This window comes from Fukomys damarensis, unplaced genomic scaffold (genome assembly GCF_012274545.1).
Source record: "Fukomys damarensis isolate Sample0158 unplaced genomic scaffold, DMR_v1.0_HiC HiC_scaffold_8, whole genome shotgun sequence".
Lineage (NCBI taxonomy): Eukaryota > Metazoa > Chordata > Mammalia > Rodentia > Bathyergidae > Fukomys > Fukomys damarensis.
In genome coordinates, this window is record NW_022900920.1 from 22,660,883 (window position 1) to 22,675,739 (window position 14,857).

General features: G+C 41.8%; 1 protein-coding gene across 4 annotated transcripts in view; it reads right to left on the reverse strand.

Annotated features, from left to right (window-relative positions):
* Positions 1-5,430: 5,430 nt before the first annotated feature.
* The window catches only part of Tdrd1 (tudor domain containing 1), a 46,487-nt gene continuing 37,060 nt past the window's right edge, over positions 5,431-14,857 (reverse strand). For 2 of the 4 annotated variants that reach the window (XM_019209048.1, XM_010634593.2), the window contains exons 22-26: positions 11,493-11,660; positions 10,443-10,670; positions 9,490-9,536; positions 9,320-9,412; positions 5,431-6,763 (exon numbers count right to left, since the gene is read on the reverse strand). In XM_019209048.1, coding sequence (XP_019064593.1) covers positions 9,320-9,412; positions 9,490-9,536; positions 10,443-10,670; positions 11,493-11,660 — 536 coding nt within the window. In that variant the 3' untranslated portion in view covers positions 5,431-6,763. Of the gene's footprint in view, positions 6,764-9,183; positions 9,413-9,489; positions 9,537-10,442; positions 10,671-11,492; positions 11,661-14,857 lie in introns of those variants that run through there. The other 2 variants (XM_010634594.1, XM_019209047.1) reach the window with 2 other exon arrangements.

Here is a 14,857-nt window from a genome sequence, read left to right on the forward strand (position 1 = left end):
ACGTGGGGCACCTGTTGGTCCCTCCCAGGGGAGGGGGCCGCGCGCCCGACTCGGCTCCCCGGAGGCTCTCTCCTCCCTAAGCAAGCTGGGCGCAGCCCGAGCTTCCGGCCGCCCTCGCCCCTTGCCCCTCGCCCCTCGCGTTGTGTAGTAAATAAAGCGTTGGCCAAATTAAGCAAATAAGCCAAGTACTTCTGTGCGGATCTCCCAGCCTGTGTCTGAGCTGCGCAACGGAGAGCACCGTAAGTAGCTTGTCTACTCCGCAGGCTTTCTTGCTCTGATCCCAAGAAAATGTTGACTTTGGCACTGTTTCTGTTTGTCAGGGCAGGGGCCTGCCTCAATCATTGCGCGTGAGGTGACACGCAGATCTTCAGGCCCGCCCGCGTCCTCATTCAATTCTAGAGGGCGCCTGAACGTTTAAAGGTCAAATCCCACAGGACAATAGCACGATGGCTGGTAAGCTCTACATGACTGTTGTATATTCGCGCGTAATCTGTACCTTCTCATACTTCATCAAAAAAGCGTTCTTTGTATAACGTGCTTGCTCGTTGCGAAGAAAAAGAAAAAAAGAAGAGAAAATACCAGTAAGCAATTTGGAAAACCATTGATATTTCATTGCTGGTTGAGAACCCCTTAACATCATAGTGTATGTTCTCATTGTCATTCTAGCCATATAAGATTTTACATATTTTAGTTCATATGTATTCTGCCTTGACCAGATTCTCCACTTCTTTGAACATGTTTTTAGCCACTACATAATGTTCTAAATGTACTTAACCTGTCTGCTGAACACTAGCAATTTTCATAATGCAATTAGGTATCTTTGTGCTTGTGCCTAGGTACTTCCTTGCAATAAACTGAGGTAAATTTCTAGGTTCCTAGGCATATTTAAGTTTTTTTATGCATTATCAAATTGCCCTTCAGAAAGTTTGCTTTTTGGGCTGGGCATTTAGCTCAGTGGTTCCGCCACCTGCCTCGCAAGTGCAAGGACTCCAGTTCGATCCCCAGTACCAAAAAAAAAAAAAAAAAAGTTTGCCTCTTTCCTCTTGTCTACACCCTTCCCAATTATTCGTGCAAATGTCAATCTGATAGGCAAAAATGACAGTTTTCTAGTTTTTTACATCCTTCCTGTTTAAAAGTTTAAAAACACTGCATTTCCGACTGTAGTTCTAGTTGGTTCCCCACCCTTCCGACACCAATAACCTTCAGCAAAACTGGCACTTGATCACTTTAGCCCTGCAAACCTGAAGAGAGGGAAAAGGAAAAGTATTTTCCACTGAATTCATCCCAGTAACATCTACTGAACACCCAAAAGTAAAAAACAAACAAACAGGGCTGGGCCAAGCAGCGGATGGGGTGCCCGCAGGCCATCCCGAGGGTAGGGGAATTTGTCTTCGAGTCTGAATACCAGGGAGGGTTGAACTCTGCTTCCATATCAGATGGTTTCAGAGAAATGTAAGGCAAAACACACATGGAATTATAAATACTTCAATGGCCACATTTCAAAAAGCAAACAAGGGAACTGTATTTTAGTAAGATTAACCCGTGGACCCCCAAATATTATCTAAACACATAATGAATATGAGATACTGTACACCGTCTTTGAAGTCCTACTGTACGCGTCACACATTTTGACTTGGACAAGCCCAATGTCCACAAGTGGTGAGTGGGCCTGTGCAGCTCCTGACAGGCCAGACCCCAGCCCTAGTGAAAGTGCAAAGTCCACACGACAGCCCACTCCATTCCTCACGCCCGTGTCCTTCTACAGTTCTGCCTAGTAAGGTCTACCCTGGAAAAGCCGTATTTCAATCCTGAGCACTCCTAGCATTTTTGATCGGTCTTTAATCGACTTTCTTTCCATTCTCTGATAAAGTAGTGAAGAACAAAAAAGGATAAATACTGGAACAGACACCAGCTGCCTGCGAACTTCTCAGCAGAGCATAACCAGAGCATCATCTGGCCCGGCTGCCTCCAGGTCTTACCAGTGTGGGGAGGCGGGAAGGCCAAGCTGTGGAGAGCAGGAGTCAGTACCACTAATGGGAGGAGGCCTTTTATCCAGAGAGACTGCGCGGCTCCTTGCCATCCATGATGGTCTTTCCTTCGTGAAGACTTACGGGAAATGAGAATTTATGAAAGGCCATCATTTCTAAGGGCTTATGAGCTTCTTAGCTTCTCAGGACTTATTTTGCCTTATTCATCTTTCTGACCCCTGTGCCTGGAAAGATATGCAGTGGACCCTCAAGTTAGGACCAGCCTGACTCACAAACCACCTGGGTTAATTAGGTTAATGGAAGAGTCATCTATCTCATTATCTACAGTGTGTACCCAAGTAAACATCCAGACCTTGGCTGTACTGACTTACAACCAACTTGAGTTACAACCAGCCCTTGGGGACTGACTTCATAGTCAAGGGTCCACTGTACATAGGAAATGGGCTTTTAAATTGTGAATTATTTCATGAACTACCCTGTACAGTGTGCCTCGGTTGTAAATACATAAGGTGTGCATATTATTTTAAACGTGGACCTCAGCACTGAACACATACCAGGAAGCACCCGTGGCTTTGGAGATGAAGCAGCCTGTTGTTCCCCCACCAGCTTTCTCCTGTTAGTTCTGTGACCCAGGAAAGGTGCTTAACTGTGATTGCTGTTTTCTGACCTACAGAGGATGGTGATAGGTACAAGTTCCTAACCCTAGGGACCCCAACTCAGATTCTTGGCATCCAGTCCCTTAAATGACAGAAGTGAAACTAGATGCATGTGGATAACAGAAATTAAGATGGAGACAACAATGAATTTACAGACAAAAGCTTTAATGGAGAAGGAAGAGGAAGTGGGGAAGGGACTTCAGCTTGAGAGGAAGGGGAGCTATGCCCCCTCAATTTGGAGATCAGACTGGCCCATTAATAGGAAAGAGACAAGATTTTGTGGCATTTCTGGGTAGGCTGGGATCTGCCAACTTTCCACTGGATCGTGGAAATGGAATATTTGGACACTTCTTTCTTGTTTCAGGGCATTTCTTCCTTGTGTAGGTTATGGATCAGCAGCTATTCTCCCCCTTTGAGACAACATCATGTCTCCCTGCTGTTACAGCACACCTGGTCCTTGCAGTGACAGTAGGGGATTATGGGAAGGGTACATGCTATACATTGTTGGCAAGGGAGAATGAGGGAAAAGACCGCTTCACCTTTAGTGGCTAACAGGTCATAGATTAAAGCCCTGAGAATCCCTCCAGCTCTTGTCCTCAGGAGGGTCCTTCCTATTTAAAAACTGCACACAGCACAGACATGAAGAATACCTTACAGATGTGCAAAGTTATGTATTTCCCTAAACCCACAGAGAAGCCACTGACCAGAGCCTTGTTTCTAAGAACGTGAAACAGTCTGTTTATTAAATGGCAAAGCACCCATTCCCGAGAAAACAAAGGGGGCCCAATCCTCAGGTGCTCCACTGGCAGCAAATTAAGCCAGAGCAAGAGCTGTGAAGCAGCAAGCAAAGGGAGAGGACAAAGATTTTAGTGGGAACACGAGAAGCAGAAATGCTGCCATCTTATACCCAGTGTCTGGAACAGGCACCATTTGGTTTAGGGGTGAAAGTATATGGCCCAACTCCTCTATAAGATAGAATAATAATGCACAAAGTTACACTGTATTTGCTTTGGGGGGAATGTGATGCTTGTGGATGAATTAAGTAAACAAGCACTTTTTGTGCAGGCAGGCAAAGGATTGGGTAAAATTCAACATCCCAAACTACTCAGTGCTCCACAGCTAGCTGCTGTAGCTGGGCATGGTGATGCATGCCTATAATCCTACCTACCTGGGAAGCTGAGGCAGGAAGACTGCAAATTCAAGGGGAGCAGTTTAGTGAGACTTTATCATAAAAAGCAAACGTGGGAGTGTAGTGAGGTGGAGAATATGCCTAGCGTGCATGAGGGTCTGGGTTCAATCCCCAGGACCGCAAACATTTTCCTGCTCTTGCCGATTATGAGGATCATAGATTTGGCTATGTCTTCACATCTGTTTGTCTTAAGTATTCACTGGATGAATTTTGATAGCAGTGTGTGCACCTTGGAGGCAGCAGGGTGGGCTCCGGTACTGCCTGGCCTGCAACAAGCATCTGTTGTTACCTCACGGCCTCTCATCAATTACTGCCATGAGGTTTGAAAACTGGAGTCTTCTCAGGGTCTCGGTTAAAAAGGAAGAACCGGAAAATGGCTGAGGCTCAGAGCTAAAACTGTGGACGGAACGAGTTTTAGGAGGTAGTCCAGGAGCAACCGCTTCCCTGGAGGAGTTGACGACAGGGCCTGAATGGTACCCTGAACAATGCTCAGGTGTGAGATATTAATGCCTATGTAGGGATGCCTTCTGCAGCTCGTCCTAGGAGTTGAGCAATAATCTTGCCATTAACCCAACCGGATCTCCTGTCAAACAAAATCATTTTATCAGGCCTCCTCCTGTATGTTTACAACCACAGGCTGCCTTCCAATTCCTTCTATCTGGAACAATGAAAATCACTTTCCGATTTCCCTCGTGTGTTTGATAAACTGCTTGGGCATGAATGTAGCTGTGGAATCACCTGTACAGCTGAGATGCCCAGCTGGCGTCTTTGTTAATCCCAGAAGGGTGCTGCTGAGAACATGAAGTCGAGACTCAGCCTGTGAGATTAGCAAGGCCATACGTGGTCTTATTAAAAAATGAATTGGGCCCCCTTTGTTTTCTCGGGAATGGGTGCTTTGCCATTTGATAAACAGACACTGTTTCATGTTCTTAGAAACAAGGCTCTGGTCAGTGGCTTCTCTGTGGCTTTAGGGAAATACACAACTTTGCACATCTGTAAGGTATTCTTCATGTCTGTGCTGTGTGCAGTTTTTAAATAGGAAGGACCCTCCTGAGGACAAGAGCTGGAGGGATTCTCAGGGCTTTAATCTATGACCTGTTAGCCACTAAAGGTGAAGCGGTCTTTTCCCTCATTCTCCCTCACCAACAATGTATAGCAATGTGCCCGTCTACCATGTCAGGTACATAGTTTGAGTTCAATAAATATTTGTTGAATGACACACAGTTGACATATTATAAATGGAAGCATCTTAATAGTGTGTCAAACTGATCCAGGAGACACTCAACCCATACCTCTATCTGTCAGGCGGGTGCAACAGGTGGTATTTATCTCTTTTGGGAGTATAAGAGAAATAGCTGAAATACCAAATAATATAAAATGCCATAAAATTATGTCATATTCCAATGTTCAGGGCCAAATGATACAACACTGGACTTTGAAGAAATGAATTTTAGCTCTTGATGTATTTGACTAGCTTCCCTACTTTTCCTTAACACAGAGGCCAATTCTGTGATTCCGTAGTTGTCATTTGCATTTCTGTTCTGATAGGAATGGGCAGGCAGTATGAACAGACTATGTAGTGTTCCAGTGTGAGCAAGAAAAGGCAATCAGCAAAATGTCGGCAGTAAGTGCACAAAGGAAAACTAGCTGACAAGTGAAAGGATTTTATTGGGTAAAGCAGCATAATCTTTTATCTACATAGAAACCATATCAATTTTCAAACAACTTTCTACATAAAGGAAAACTCCATTTAACAGAATAGCTGATACACATTACCAGTAAAAGCAAAACAACAGCAAAAACCACACCAATCTTTTAAGATCTGCTTTCAGTTGGTGACCAAGTCTTACATTACACTGTTATAATCTGATAATTAAATTATGGAAACTTTTCCAAATAGAAACTTTGGGGCTCGCAGGAAACTTTCCAGTTGGCCCATAATTCTGCACATGCATGTTTAGGAGAATTTAAGATTATGTGCTTCAAGATAAATCTATACTACTGTATTTATGCTCTAGAACCCAGGGTGCTCTACCACTGAGTAACATCTCTATGCCCACTTCCTCCCCAGTCTGCTCAATCTTTTTGACACAGGATCTCACTAAATTGTCCAGGCTGGGCTCACACATGTGATCCTCCTGTCTCAGCCTTTCCAGGAGCTGGGACTACAGGTGTGCACCATCATGCCCAAGGAGAAAACAGTAATTTCTTTCTACAGTAAAAATCTAATGGCTACAAATTTGGAAGGGAATGGATACAAGAGCCGAAAGACAAAGTCCTTTCCCAGGGAAGTGATCCACAGATCAAGGACAGACTCCAGGCCCAAAGGCAAAGCCCAGTCCAATCAAGGGTTGAGAAAAGCAGCGATGACCTCAGCATGGACAGGAAAAGAGGGAAGAAGCAAGGAGCATTTATTATGTGGAAGAAGGTGACTAGGAGCGAGGGGAATATCCTATTAGAAAGTAAACATACAGAAAATAATAAAACTTGTATATCCACCAACTTATCCAGTGTGAACACAGAGCTGTATTTCTTCAATACTTTCATGTTACAAAACATCGCAGGACTCGAGGTGGAGCTCAGTGGTAGAGTGCTTGCCTGGCATGTGTGAGGTCATGGTTTTAATTCCACCATAGCAAAAAAAAGTTATATGTACAGTGGAAAGCCTCTATCCCTTCCAGGTATTGCCATTAATTTAGTATAAATCTTTGATATAAGATTTATCTAGTGGTAAGAACTTATGGAAGAAAAAGCCCCAACCAAACAAAAGTAAGTAAAAGTTTAGAGGCATAAAAATGTCATTAAGAAAAAGTAGATGAAGATTCTAAACAACAACAACAAAAACAACAAAACAAGATGTAATACTTTTTCTCATAAGTCTAGCCTTTGTTTCCTTCCTCATTAGTGTTTACTTCCAAAAGGCACTGTTTCTGAAAGAGAAAAACCAACCATCATTACACCATACATAAAAACTCAACCCCTGTGGATCTTAATTTCTAGTTTAAATACAAGCACACAAAATAAGCACTTTCAAATGAAATTACATTCACTTTAGACCTGTAAGTGCTGTATGTTAGTTAAAACTCTTTATACTACCCTTCACAAATATAAAATATAGTTGTTGGTACTCTCCTTCAGATAACACTATTTGATATTAACTTGTGTGTTAAAGTAGCTAATTATTACTTTTGAGCATTAAATTACAAAAGGTTTATATTCTTATCAGTAGAGCACTCCTATTTTGGAGATTTACAATTACATTATCGACAAAACAAATTCCTCCAAAGATGACATCATACTTAGATTTTAAAATGATTTTTATCTGTAGGAAGAATAATTTAATGGTTTGAATCAATATTAAATGGTACCTTCACCACAATGAAGAAACTATAGAGCCAGACACATAGGCATGCACCTGTAATCCCAGCACTCTGAGACTGAGGTAGGAGGACTGCAAGTTTGAGTCCTGCCTGGACTACTTAGTGACTTAGTGAAATTTTGTCTCAAAATAAAAATATAAAATTAAAATTAATAAAGTAAAAATAAATTTAGAAATGTTTAAAATACTAAAATTTTAAAATAAAACTAAGTTTAAAAATAAATAAAAATTAAAAGGGACTAGGGATGTAGTTCAGTGCCAAGGGCCTGGGTTCAATTCTCATTACCGCACACATGAAAAATGTTTAAGCAGCCATGTATGCAAGTTTTCTCAATACAACCCCTCTAATTTCATTCTCTATACAACGGACCTAATCTAAAATGATGCCATAGCACAGAGTACAGGCAGCAGCCATGGCAGTAGAAAGGACTCAGCACTGAGTCTTATGACCTAGTTTGTAATGGGCAGCTGTGGACCCCAGCTTCCTTGGCTATGAGGCCTACCTTCTTTTTAAATGTGTTGTGAAGGCTGTGTGTGTGACTTGATGTAACAGTGTACAGAAGATACTACCCAAACACAAGGTATTATGATGTATTAAAATGTAGGCAAAAGGGATTTAGCTTAGTGGTTCTGTACCTGCCTTGAAAGCACAAGGTCCCAAGTTTGATCCCCAGTACAATTTTCAAAAAGAAAAATATAGGCAAAGTATCTATTCCTACACTAGAGGGAAAGCCTCTAGTGCTCTAAGTCAAAGTTTTTTAGTGCTACTAAGCTATCTCCAACTTATCTACCAACAACAGAAAATAAAAGTTTCATCTTAAATTATGTGTGTAAACACTCCATGTTTTTATGGAAAAAGCCTATTACACAGATAAAGCAACAAAAGCACATTCAAGTTAACCAACTTGACTAAAAATAAGGGCAATCTGATGCTAGGACTACAATTTCAGATGTTCATGTCACTGCATGTTAATCTATGAAAGCAAAATCAGCATTAAACTCAAGCACACAACAGTCACTGCTAAAAGTGTTAGAAAGATTAGAAAGTTGTGCTTGCAACTATTAAATCAGTACTTATTAGAAATAACACAAATTTGTGAGAGATAGAAATCTTGAGAAAACTTGATCCTGTATTAAGGACATTTAGCTTAGAATTGGACCATACTTTTTTTTGGGGGGGGCACTGGGGATCAAATTCTCGTCCTTGCGTGAGGCAGGTGCTGGAACCACTTGGCCCTGAACTATACTTTCTTAAAAGCAAATGTAACAGTCTATTATATAGAAAATGTGTTTTATCGCCATTATTTCTGATTTGAGATTTACCTTGCCAATGAGAGTATAATAAAGAACAATCTGGCCTCTTGAGCTACCTCCCAACTATCTAATATAAACTACACTAGGGCCAACAAAAACACGTATCTGAAATAAAGCAAAGCTATGTATGTATTGGCTGACAGTATATCAAAATCAAAATCGTAAGGAAGATAACTTCCATTTTTATCAGAGATTCTAACTGAATATTGTTCACAGAGTAATTTCTCAGGGTCATCTTCAGATAAAGGATACAAGAACACTGAGAAAGCAGGGTAACTATTGGTTTAGAGTCACCAAATATGTTCTTTAAACACTGGCATCACCACAGCCTAAAGAGGGGTAATGTTTCACCTGGAAATAAAATCTGCTCTCTGAGCAGTTTTCCATTCCATGCCCTTAGGTTCTCTTCACAAAAAGTACAAAACTTATTTGTAGTGGGGCAAATGAGATCTGAGATGATTTTAAATCTGGATGCAAGGAGTCTGAGGCTAAGCTTCACATCGCAAAAATCTATGTGAGTTCATATAAACAACATTCAGCATTCGTAAAATCAAACAACAACATGGAAAGGCCCTGGCAACCTCAACGACCCTAAGCTCAAATTCATTAAGGGTAGCACAAGCAAACTATCAGGTCAGAGCCTGGAGGGCAGCATTAACTTTGTAGCCAAACTCAGATCAAGCATCGCAAAATAAAACAGCCTTATAGCAGGTGTCGCTCCCTTGGCTCTACCCTGACAGCAGGACTGGAGATGTCCCTCTGGCAAGTGGCAAAAACACCCAACTTGACTTACTTAACTTTTTAGCAGTTTTTTCATTTCAGTAAATTTATTTTGATTGGTTGGATTGTTCAAGAGGAAGAACAGAATCTGTTCGTGTTTTTCAACCTATGGATAAAAAATAGTATAATTTAGTTTCTGAGAATGTTAGGAGTACAATTCTACTTAAAGGAAAATTTACCTACTTGTTCCTGTAACTCTGTGCAGCAGCAATTCATCCTATGTGTCTTTTCTAAAAGCAAATGGAAAAAAACATCAAGTAGGAAACATAGGTCCAACATATGTCTCTTCTGTCCAAACAAATTTGCACCTGAACAAATATATATCTGCCCTCTTGCCTGGGTTCCATCTACAGGGGACTCTTGACTTACAAATTCAATCCCTGAGAGTGGTTTGTAACTCAAGTTGGTCAATGAAGGCTCAGGCTCCTCTATACAGCCTTCAAAGTCTCTCCCATACACAGGCAGATCCTTAGAGAGACACTGGCCCAGGATTTCTCAACCGGAAAGGGTGTTGTAATGCTCTTTCCAGAACTCTTTAAGGGTTCAATCTATACGAGACAATCTGTAAGCACAAGTGGCTGGCATTGTTTATAACTCCAGACTTTGGTCATAAAACTAAAATTCCGGTTGTAAATCAAGTTGTTCCTATGGCAGGCCAGTCATAACTTCGAGGGTCCACTACAAAAAAACACAATATACTCATCCGACTTTAATATTATCTATGCAGTGATTTGAATTTTTACAAATTAACATGCACATTCCAAGGGGTGGGTCTTCTATTATGTACAGGACTCCTTTTTGGTGAGAACAGGTCTGCCAAATACCTATCTTATAAAAATCCGGAAAAATCCAATCTTGGCAATCAGAGTTCCCCTTTTTATCAGGATCAAAAGTGAACTGGGATTAAGGGACAGGCAGAACACCAGACATTTCTAAAGCTCACCACTGTGTCTGAGCTAGGGACCTGGGATGGGAGACTCTGCATCATCGAGGTGGCTCCTCCTAGGTGGCCCTGCCATGGGATGCAGAGGAGGGGAGGGGACCATGGGCAAAAAGGGAGGAAAGACCTGGTTAAATTTATTGTCCTTGCTACTTGTTAAACCTACATCTACTACTGATCACACTTGAAAAAATACCTTTATTTAAAGCATTTTGATTTTTAGATGTGATGTTCTTTGCCAGATCATACTTCACCAGCTTATCAGCTACACCGACAGAACCATGCTCAGAACATTTCTCAACTGACACTGTGTGAATATTCTTAGTAACTTCTTTCACAGAAAGCATTACATTTTGATTTAACATGAAATTTTTTAGTAGCTCTATTATTAATTGAGAACAGCTTCCATTCAATTCTACCAGTCCTAGAAAAAAATAATTGAAGACTTTGGTTAGTTTTCAAATCCCTTAAAAACAGATATATTTAGATAAATTACCTAAAAATAATAAGAAAAGGCTTACTGACTTCATCTGAGTTTTGGTATGCTTTGATGTACTACTGCTGTTACATCGCAAAATCAAAGTTACACACTGAATATTTACTGATGACCTGTAAGGTGTCAAGCACTAATCTAGGGTTAGAGGGCACAAAATACACACAGAATCTGCCCCCCACGACCCCGTGATCTAATGGAGAAGCAAACAATACTTTTCTCACTGAGTCAAAACCAAAGCAGACCATGAGGATTAGTGTGATATCAGCTTGGTGGGCCGAGTGGCGATCAGGAGCGACCATAAAAAGGTACCTCAAGCATTTTAGTTTACTCAAATTCCAACTGGAGTTGGAATGTAGTAAACATACGAAGGAAACCAAAACTGGTGTCATTTAAGCGTCCCCCAGTCCTTAGAGAAAGCTATGGCCAAGGAGCAAGATCCCTGGATGAAAGTCAGACCACCTCGGTTCATATCGTGCTCCTGCCACTTTCTACTGCACCTTTGAGGCAGAAGCAAAAGACAATCTCTGAACCTTGGTGCTCTGAAAATAAGCTGTAAAACAAAGACAGACTTAACTGATTACAGTTTTTGTGAGTTAAAGAATAAAGGATATGAAATGTCTTCGAAAACTCTGCTTGACATTTAGATACCTGAGCAGATACCAGAAATATACATTTGGTACAAAAGGCATTTGTAACTCAGAGCTGTGAAACACAAGGCATTCAAATTTGAAAAGTGGCTAAATTGTCTACCTTCAAATGAACATTTAATAATTTGGAAAGGGAGTTCCAGGTGGCTTGCAGTAATTGGTTGCACTCTTGAAAGAGGCAGGGTTTCAATGTTCCCATAGTCTGCATAGAGCACTTTCACATCAGAGCCGGATGTCTCCAAAACAACTGCACGGTACCAGAAATCATCACCTGAAAACAGAATGGAATCTTAGCTAAGAAGTTACTGTTAATGACCCCATACCTTAAGACAGTGACTCATAAGGTACATTTATGTAATTTGAATTCATGCCAAAAATTTTGGTTAGGAGTCTAGATTTATCTCTATTTCTTTAAAATCCTACTAAAGAGACAGTATAACAGGGTTCTTTTTAGTAAAACAAGGCTGACAACCAAGTGAAAAGGCCATGTAATACTGGAAAGCTGGAAAACAGACGCATGAATGGAAATGATGTAGCACAGCCAAAGCAATTCAACGAAAGCTAGCAGTGGGGAGGACAAGCAGCACCATTTCCACCTCAAACCCCAGCCCCCAAGCTCAGTAACTGGTGTTGCTCATTCAAAAGCAGAAGTAAAGATGGAACTGGAAATAAGAATTGGCTAAGGAAGCGGAGTTACTTCCCAAGACATTAGAAGCTTCCCGATATAGACTTTAATTCATAGGTACATTTAAAAATAATACCGATTTTTTAAGTTGGTAAAGAGAATGGTAAGCTTTATGTTCAGCCTATTTCGGTACAGCCTAACATGCCTTCCCTCTCTCCAGACAACCATCCCTACCAGAGAGGAGGAGAGGAGCACTTCCTTCTGCAGGCAGACTGGACCAAGGAATGTGAGGCTACGAAAAGGAGAAGGGTTTACCCAGAGCACCATCAGGCAAGCTGTGCACTGCAGGCAGGAGCCAGCCATCCCAGCTGAGAGCGCTGAGGAGGTCCGGCCACACTGCTACTGCCCAGGGAGAGGGCAGAGCCAGAGCACCCTGCACAGAAGGCCAAGTCCTGCCGCACAGACTTCCAAGTAACTCATCAGGGCCCACCTTATACAGGTGAGCAGTAAAGGATTGCCAGCTATTTGAGAAAAGCCTCTAATGTGCCAGAGGAGACTAAGATAAAAAAACAGGACCTAGGAAAACAGAGACAAAGAAAATTTTAAAAAATCACAGTAACTACCCTTGGAGAAGTAACAAAACCATTCTTGAAACAAGAACAGTATAGTATTAGAACACACACACACACACACACACACATATATAAATTTTTTAAAGCTACTGTAAAAATGCAGCACTGGAAAGGAAAACTTCAAAGAGAAAAACTGGAAGATGAAATTGAAGAATTCCCTTGACAAAGAAAATAAACAAAAAAAGTGAAATTTAGTAGAACAGTGAGAGTTCAACATTAGAAGACTTGGAGTTCGTAAAACAGAAAACGAAAGAAATAAAACTCAGGAAAATTTCTCAAAACTGAAATTTCTGGATTTAAGGATCCACTCACTCAGTGCTCAGCACAATGATAAAAAGAAAGCAACCATATGAAGTTACACTATAAACTTCAAGATATGGAATGAACAGGATACCAAAGTTTCAGAAAGGACACACAAAAAAATATGTACAAAGTTTGGAGAATCTGGGATGATGTCTTGTCTTCCAACCAGAAGCACCAACAGCTAAAATGCAACAAAAGCAATGCCTGCAAAATTGTAAAGAGAAAATGACTTCCAACTACAATTCTACACCCAGGCAAACTATCAATTAACTATTACGGTACAATAAAGGCTTTTTCAAACACAATGAAAAGATGGAAATAAACTGTTTGTAGATGGGGAGGGGAGGAAGGGGTGAAGGGAGGGCAGGGACAAGGGGAAAAATGAGAACCAAGACCTGTCATGTAGAGGTACAAGATCCCAACAATGAATGTAACTGTACTGTCTACCTAAAATGTACCAATAAACTCAATTAAAGCTGAAAAAAAAAGTAACAGAAAAGTTATCTTAACATGAACCCTTTCCCAGCTTCTACAGGATAGGATCCACTCAAAAACTAGAGTAAAGCAAAGTGAAAGTGAAAGAAAAGATGAGATGAGGGAGAGAGGCATCTGGCTAACTAGGTGGAGAAAGAAAAATTCAGTCAACAGAGAGCAACAGGGCTGGAACAGTGCTCAGCATGATGATGAAGGATGAGAGTCCCAGGTCCAGACAAAGAGTCTGGACAGAAGCAGGGCTGAAGGCTGAAGATGCCTCCAGTACGAATAAGTACACAAAAATTTCTTTGAGGGCACAGAGAACTGCAGATAATTAGTGAGTGAAATAATACAGAACATTAACAACAGAAAGAAATTAAGTAACAGTATTCTACCCTGCCGGACTCCGAGTTGTGTTTATGCAGTCCTCGTAAAGCGCTACAGGGCAGGGTATGTACCTAACCAAAACTCACTGCTTCTTTTGGGAAGAAAATGAGAGGAAGTACAGACCCAGTTGTCACAGATAAAAACAATACAACCAGGAGTGACATCAGCAAGATGGAGGAGGTCCCCAGCTTGTATGGCTCCCCCACCCCCACCAAAAGAACAATTTGGCAGCTGCCCACGGACAACAGTACATGTGTGGGAGCTATGGGATTGGGGGAGGTGGTTTCAAATCCCCAGGAGCCCAAGACTGTGGAGGGCTGCTTGGGAAGGCAGCCCGAACCTCAGGGTCAGACTCCCCTCGTTCAGTGCTGGCTACTGGTTGGAAGCAGTACTGTCCCTCTGTGGCAGCAGCTCTAGTGTTGCTTGGCTGCTGTCTTTCCACCAGCTCCATCTTTCCAGGAACTGGCAGGAGCCATGCTCAACTGTGACCTACTAAGAGGCTTGCCAAACTGGACCCAACTGTTGACAAGGACGTGTGTGACCCTGTGTACTACGTGGCAACAGCCCCCCACCCCATTTTCCTCAGGCTCAGAAACAAGGCAGAATATTCATTGCAAGCGTTATTTACATTAGCAAAGGAAATGTGTTACCCTAAAATACCGAACAGGAGAATGGTTAGAGTAGGCCCTAAGCACTGGCTGGACCCCGAGGCAGTTTTCGTTCCCTTTCCTCCCTCCCTCCCTCCCCCTAGTAGGAGGTACTGAACCCAGGGGCTTTGCACTGAGCTACATACTCAGCCCTTTTTAATTTTTTATTTCTTCTGAGACAGAGTCTTGCTAAGTCACTAGATCTCCTGAGACTTGGATCCTACCTCAGCTTTCCAGAGTGTGGGGATTACTGTCATGTGCCAGCACAGCTGGCTAATGTTTCAGTCCTTGCATGTTTCTGTTTTGTTTGGGTTTGGGTTTTTGTTATTTGCAGGGCTGGGGAATGTACCCAGGACCTCGACCGACCGTACTAGACAAAGGCTCTACCATCAAGATACAC